At 50.1% G+C, this 7,349-nt stretch overlaps 1 protein-coding gene across 1 annotated transcript; it reads right to left on the bottom strand.

Annotated features, from left to right (window-relative positions):
* Positions 1-4,839: 4,839 nt before the first annotated feature.
* On the bottom strand, positions 4,840-7,349 carry LOC116611543. Its single transcript, XM_048721128.1, has 5 exons — positions 7,267-7,349; positions 6,405-6,611; positions 6,150-6,324; positions 5,553-5,606; positions 4,840-5,280 (listed from the first exon to the last, which is right to left on the bottom strand). Exons 2-5 carry the CDS (start codon positions 6,546-6,548, stop codon positions 4,985-4,987), a joined length of 669 nt encoding a protein of 222 aa, XP_048577085.1. The 5' UTR covers positions 6,549-6,611; positions 7,267-7,349; the 3' UTR covers positions 4,840-4,984.

The raw sequence follows: 7,349 nt of genomic DNA, 5'->3' as shown, positions 1-7,349 counted from the left end.
AGCTTGGTCGTAACCTTCAGAAAGCTGTCTGCCAGGGTGTCTGTAGTCCGGCTGGCTAGCGCGGTCTCGTATCGCTTCTCGTACTTCCTCACCTCCTCGGCGCTCATGCGTTTGACGTCGTCGTGAGTCAGGGCCTTGCCTACCATTTCTTTCGACTTCCCCGAGGCTACGAGAATCGCGAGTTTCTCCCTCGCGTCTGCTACCTCAGTTTGCTCACCTCCGGTTGCCGTTCCGGCAGGATGCGTCGAGCAGTCCAACGACTCGACGGCCGGGAGACTCTCAAAGTATTCGTCGCTCATCATGCACCCCCTGCCGTGGCTAAGGTGCAACACGTGTGATCAATGCGTTATGCCCTAGGGCATACGTGGGCGTTGGTTTACTGCGCTCACCGTTCAACTAGGGCGATTGTATAAGGGTGACGCAAGCAAAACTCTAACTTCGAGAACTTTTTCGTCTTGAGGGCCCTCATGTACTCTTTCATCTTTTCTTCTGAGAGCTCCGCGCCGTAGTCTTGCAGGATAGCTTTCATGTCCGCATTGCTCGGGGTATAGAAGACCAAGGCCGCGATGTTCTCACGGAACGGCTTCGTGATGCTGGTGAGCTGCTGCGTGATCACCCACACGCTAATACCCACGTGGCGCGCGCGCTTCGCTCGGCATCAGCCACACTCTTGGTGCGACCGCAAGACTCAGTCTCACCTTGGCCTGCACGGCTAACTGGTACCTTTGCACGCTTTGAGCGATGTCTTGTTCTATGATCGCGTCTTCAAGCAGCATCGTGAACTCCGCCTGCGCCTCCATGGCCGGCCCGCCGGCCCCCGCGATAGAGGAACGGACGTTTACCTGCGCGCCAAGCACTGTGTAGACTAACGCCTCGACCGAGCGATCGAGTCTTCCTAGCCCTGCTTTTGTCAGCCCCTCACCTTTGGGAGGCGCAAACCAGTTATATTGCACGCCCCCGTGGTCGTCGTTGCGTATGTAACCCACCTGCTTCCCACTATTGTACGTCCCACCTTCGTCGCTAAACAGATTGATGTGGCTCGGGTACTCGTCCGCCGCCGTGTCGTAGCCACGGATCACGTGCACGTTGCGATACCCCTCCCCTGGGTAGAACACAAACACATCGCCTAGCCCGTGGTTCCGCCCGTCTTTTTATCGGAAGTCCGGCTTACGCGGCAAACCGAACTCTATACATAGACGCTCGAAAGCGGCCTTCTTGTAGGGGTTACCTTTTTGAGTGAACCGGCTGTCGCCAGGCAGGGGAGCGCCGAGCTCGTAGAGTATCCTCCGGGTGGTAAAGTAGACGTGAAACCTTAGAAATCCCCTGATGACAGAGGGAAGCGTGGCGAAAGCGGGGTTGGTAAGGGACACCCCGCATCCGGCGGTTGCGCACCAGACCGCAAAGTTGAGTTGCTGTGGCCAGTACCCATAGGAAGGCTCCGATAGCCGCCGGCGAGACTCCTTGGCGGACTTGTGCGTGACTACTGTCTCTTCGATTATGTCTCGGACCCTAGTCGTGAATGATTTGTCCTCAGCCACGTGTATCTCTAGCTGCGTGAGTAGTGGGGTGATGTCTGAGGCCGTGCTCTCCACGGGGGTGGCAGGCACGGCGTAGAGCAGCTTTTGCGCGAGGGTCAGAGACCTAGGGAAACCAGTCTTTGCGCGTTTGACTTGTTCGGCTATAGCGTGTTTGATATGTTCGGCTATAGAGGCTCCCGCCGCAACTGCCGCCTTCTTCGTCTCCTCCTCCTCCCTTCGGGAAATCGCCTTCTCGTTCAGCATCCGCCAGCCTTCCCAATCCATGCTCAGCCCTATTAAACACGAAGGCGGGCTATGTTCAACACAATGGTGGTCCTACATGCTGTGTTCACCGGAGGCGAACTGACGCTCTTCTTCGGGCAGCCGATAAGGCGCCCACGCTTCGTGGCGCTCCGGCAGTGCTCGCTGTTTAACAGCTGGTATAATCTCGAGCGGTAGCATCAGATAACGACCATAGCCTCCCTCCCGCCCATCGCTACTCTGCCAGCCGGGCACCACACGGCCGAGTCCATCGTGGAAACGATCAACCGCGCTGAAAGCAAGATTCTGACCGCGAAGCAGGACCCCCTCACCGGGAAGATCGCGCTCATGTCCAATGGCGTTGCGTTGCTGAATGCCAAGCTTTGCGCACTATTTGGCCTAGAGGCTGAAGACAATCAGTTGGGGGAGCGGGGCCTCGCACTCTTGGGGGGCCCCCACTTAAGGTGACTTTGCCGAAAATAGGGGCCCTCTACATCTTCTGCGATATCGTAGACCGCACGCAATGCCTCGCCTTAGACGAGCCCTCAAACGTTCTCGCTTGCCTAGAAACCCGCGGGAGGCCGCACGAGAAAGTCGTCTATGGGCCCGGCATCCCCGTTTGTGTCGCAGCATCTTCCTTTGAGTTTGTCTCGAGTATCCAAATATGGATCAGGGATGACCGCGGTAGACGGGTGGAGTTTAAGGGCAAGCCTGTTCGCCTCGTATTAGAGCTAACCTAGGTCCGAAATAACAAGCATTGCAAACAGCGACGTTAGCAGCGGGGCCATATACCCCTCGCTTCCCAGCGTCTGCCCCCCGAAGGGTACGCACATGACGCCTACCGCTCCGGCAAGCATCGGCGGCGACGTGCAAAGCTTCCGACTCCAGAAAATATGACACTCAGGCGGTTCTAGACAACGAGATAACGCATCATCGACAGGTGCGGAAGAAGTATAAGCGCGCCTTTGCCGTTACCCATGCTGTGTCTGTGGCATCCGGCATCGCTGCAGGGGCGCTTTCCAGCGCCAGGGTGGGGGTCTCTTTGAGTGGGATAAGGGGTTCTGATCGGCGGTCCGCTGGCAGGGGTCGCTGAGCTGGTCGGTGTCGTGGGCGCGGGCGCGGGGATAGTCTCTAGGGGTCTTACGAGCAGGGTGGCTAAACACGAAGACACGATGGTTTTAGCGGAGAGTAAGAAAAACTCGATCAGCGAGCTGGTCTCTAAGGCTCTGCAGGACGGGCATATCTCAGACGAAGAGTTTCGGCTAATACTTCAGGAACAAGAGAGATACTACGCGCTCAAGGCCGCTATCAGAGCTCGACACGGCCTCGCACCGGGTGATAAAAAAGCAGGAAAGGGCCCTCCCTGGAGACACGCGAAAAGATGAAAAAGAGGCTGCGAGAAATTCGCGAGGAGTTCGGGAGCGAGGTGTTCGAGTAAAACTCAGGTTTAAACGCCACGCCAGCAGCTTTGAATTTACGGCCGAAAAACGGTTGCTCCGCGCTCCGTAGGTTGGCGGCCCAATCCACGTTCCTCGTTTTCACGGCCCTCAGGACAAGGCGCTGGCACAAGGCGCTGGCGTTCCCGACATAGATTAACCATCGCTAATTACCCATCTACGCGGAGTGTGTTTTGCGTAGATTTACCCGTCTACGCGAAGTGGTCCCGACGTAGATTAATAATTGCCGGTTAATAATCTACGCGAAACGTGTCACTGAAAGTCCCAGCCTGGAATGGGGGCTGGGGGGTCGGAGGGGGGATTCGCGCCTCCCAAGCCTAAGACGGGGCTGGGAGGCCCGCAGGGGCGATCCGCACCTCCCACTCGTTTCTCTGAAAGTCCCCAGTCCCCCTCAATGTCAGTTACTGGGATTATTGACTGGGGACTGACTCTGAGATTCATTTGCGCCCAAGGATAATTACTCGTTTTACGTCTGGAGGGCTACAAAAAAAACCTTTAACTCCGAAGGTCTATTGGGTATGTTTGTATGTCACTCCACATTTTTTAGTTGACCGTGCGCGAGTGTTTCATTTCCCGCCTTTTTTAAATCGATCGATAAATTTATCGATATTCGCACGAAAGCGTAAGTTAATTTGTTCGTTCGTCATTTTAATTTTTAAAAGCCATATAATAAAACTTTTATTGACCTCGCTTTCTCGGGCTGTACGGAGAAATATCAGACCTTGGTCATTTGAGCACGGACATCCAAGACCTCGTTCTGATATTTCTCCGTACAGCCCTCGCGCTGGGTTAATAAGTACTTAGTATGCATGTTATATCTGTAGAGGGTCCTTAAGGGTTAAAACGGGAACCGGGATTGGGATGGGTTACCAGGAACGGGATTTGTCTACCGGGAACGGGATTTGTCTACCGGGAACGGGATTTGTCTACCGGGAACGGGATTTGTCTACCGGGAACGGGATTTGTCTACCGGGAACGGGATTTGTCTACCGGGAACGGGATTTGTCTACCGGGAACGGGAATCAACGTGCTTCAACGGGAACGGGATTTTTCAAATCTCGTGAACGTTGTTCACGCCCGTACCCACCCCACAACAGCCGAAGGTACACTTTATGTTCCTAATGGACATAATATTTGTAGACAAAACTATACAGCATAAGCTAGATCACTCTGGTAAGTAGCTAAATCCGACAATTAATGTCCCATGGAGATACTGTGATACTGTTCTTTCGGGGATGGTCAGATTTATATTAGAGAACTTATTCCCTCCCTCCCCCCCCTTGATAAATAAGATCCACTTTTTCGGTTTCACACCCCCCCCCCCCCCCCTTCCCAAGAAAAGTCCTGGGTACGGGCCTGATTTTTAATGTAAATTTCTTTTTCGAATTTTAAGAGCTTTTTAATAGCATCAAACCTCAAACCTTTTTTGCGAGAATAAGGGCAGGTAACGGGATCCCACCCCCTACTTTTTCAGGACCGTGTCTGTAATCTTATCTTTATTGTTTTGCAAATTTATATTTTAAAGCCCAATAATTTGCTAGTTTAGACCCCATATCATTTCTATGGATGTATCTCATACAATAACAATAATAACACAACAAGTCTCAAAGGCCCAATGGAAATTTTATTTGTAAGTTTTTGTTGGCTCGTTTACATTTTCGAACTTTCATTAGCTATTTAGCGCTTTTGTGCTGATAACAAGTATAACTGAACAGGCGGGATATTTGAAGGACAAGTATGCTACAAAATCTAACCAGTTCTTAAAAGGACAGTGTTTGGTGATAGATGATTGCCATTTATTAAAGGGATATGAATGACAGGGGATGATAATGGTTGATTGCAAATCAAGAAAAGACTGAAGGCTGGCATAACGGTGACGTTATAAAACGCCTCTGTTAGGTGGTCATGCGCAGATAGGGCCTTGCTCTTGAAACACTGGATGAGTTCTCTATACACGTTGCAAGCGCTGTAATGTTTAAGGAGCTTTGAAAACTCGTCCATGCATTCTTTGTGGGATGCCTCAGCTGATGGACTTGCCGGATCCCCTAAGGGGGAAGGTATTGGAACGATGAGTACGTAATCAGGCGCGTAGGTAAGCTCGTCAGGCATGTAGCCTTGGTAGGGGTAGGGGTAGGGGAGATCCCCTAGGGGGGAGGTATTGGAGCGATGAGTACGTCATCAGGCGCGTAGGTAAGCTCGTCAGGCCTTGGTAGGAGGAGGCTACATGTCTATGCAAGTAACACATAGCAACTAACAGTTTACGATCTGTCTTTAGCGTGCGCAAAAAAGCAGTAGTAGAATAGTACAGTATACTTACCCGGGAAAAATGCCAAGTGGATAAACTTTTTGTTCTGTTCCATTTGAGTTGTCCCTGATAAGAGGGAAATAAAGGACCCGTAAAACAGTGAGAAAACTGGATGAAACAATGTGAAAATGCCCTATTTTACTGTCAAGTCACCCTTTTGCAAAATACCTCTTTCCCTCTCTCTTTCTTCAAAGAATAAAGCCAGGCTCGCTTTTAGAGAGCGAGATGGGGACGGACCCCTCCCTGCTCAGGCGACAAGATGAGTTCGACCCCTGACCCTGGTTGACCCCTTTGTTGATAGTTAAGAAGACGGTTGATTTTATGTGTGCATTTGGATAGAAAACCTTTCTAGATGCCTCTTGTGGCCTATCACCAGGGCTAAGGATGCCGGTTTAAACTAAATTGTTCCGTCAGTGAATACCACACAGGCGCGTACACAGGGGGGTGCGCAGGGGGGTGAGCAGGATGTGCCCCCCTCCCCCCCCTCAGCCAATCCTGGGTACGCGACTGCCACACCCTGTATTTTTCTGTAGAGACGCCCCTGAAAGCCCTCTTGAGTGATCACGCGTGTTTTCGTGAGGGAGGGGAAAGGACAAGATTATCACTTACATGGTTGTTTCAGGACTTCATTTCTGAGACGATTCAGCTGCCATCGTATTCTCGGATCTAGTTCACAAACTTTGGTCATGCTATTCATCCGGATGTAGGCCAGCACCACGAAGCGATAGTTCCTCAGCACGTCGTCCGAAGAAGAATCAATTCTATTGACACACCAAAGCAACTTCTGTTGAGAAGACAGAGAGACAGATAATAGACAGAAGGACGCATAGGCAGGCTCCAGTCAAAAATCAATATAAAACTTACACCAGTTTCAGGACAGATTTTGTGGTATTTCTGGAGCGCACTTTCTACAATTTTGTAACAGTCCTCGATTGATGTCCTCATGATGAAGCCCGATGTTTTGGAATAAGCTAATAGCACCAAGAGTAGAGCCGCCTTCAATAGCATCGCGTCCTGAGTACGTCGCCTCGTTGATGATGAGAGTACTGTGTTTTTTTGTTGGACCAGAACCTTTAGCAATGGAATAAAAAAAAAATGATGGAATACATTTTAAGTAGAAAACAAATAGAAGTGAATTAATCAAATGTGTCTCTTTAATCGAGTGGAAGTTTCCTATACTTATGAAGTCTGAGAGTATTTCTAGCGTTTTGCGGCATAACGCCTTTCTTCCCCAACGACGACCCTGCAGGGGGAACGTGATCCCAACAAAGCTTTCATGCTTTGCACTCAATGTTAAACTAGTTTCGATAAAATTCACTCATTTATACATTCCCAAAAAACTGTAGAAAGCCTTAGAATCTTTATTCTAACATAGCGAACAAGGATAGTCTAGTTTTTAGCGCACACGTTTCCGTCCTCGCGTGAAATTAGGAGTCTTTTCAAGTTGTAGTTTGAAAACAGCTGAAATGTATCAGACAGAATCCATTTCAGTGTATATTTCACGTCTGCCTCTGAATTCTTGATTGTTTCTGCCGTCGGCGTTCGAGTTGCCTGTTCAAGTGCCCCAAGCAAACGATCCTTCAATACTTCTTTTTTATCCAATAAAAACTATTCTATGTTCCATATTCTATCTTTATGTTAAACACTTAAGGGTGTTATGAATAATAAAGAAGTGGCAAGGATTTGTTTACGATACCCTACCCTCAGACCTACATCTCAGACCTACCTGAGATCTCTCTTGTTTGGTTGTACCATGGTAGCACGGCTCCACTTATTCCTCTTTTATATCTTTTAAAGTATATGTCCCGT

This window comes from Nematostella vectensis, chromosome 13 (genome assembly GCF_932526225.1).
Source record: "Nematostella vectensis chromosome 13, jaNemVect1.1, whole genome shotgun sequence".
Taxonomy (NCBI): domain Eukaryota; kingdom Metazoa; phylum Cnidaria; class Anthozoa; order Actiniaria; family Edwardsiidae; genus Nematostella; species Nematostella vectensis.
This window is presented reverse-complemented; position numbering and strand designations above follow the sequence as displayed.

Coding starts and splice junctions, on each gene's coding strand:
- LOC116611543 (XM_048721128.1), bottom strand. CDS start 6,548: ATGCTATTGAAGGCGGCTCTACTCTTGGTGCTATTAGCTTATTCCAAA. Junction 5,607..6,149: donor TGAAGTCCTGAAACAACCAT/GTAAGTGATAAT, acceptor CCCTCTTATCAG/GGACAACTCAAATGGAACAG. Junction 5,281..5,552: donor CCACTTGGCATTTTTCCCGG/GTAAGTATACTG, acceptor CTTCCCCCTTAG/GGGATCCGGCAAGTCCATCA.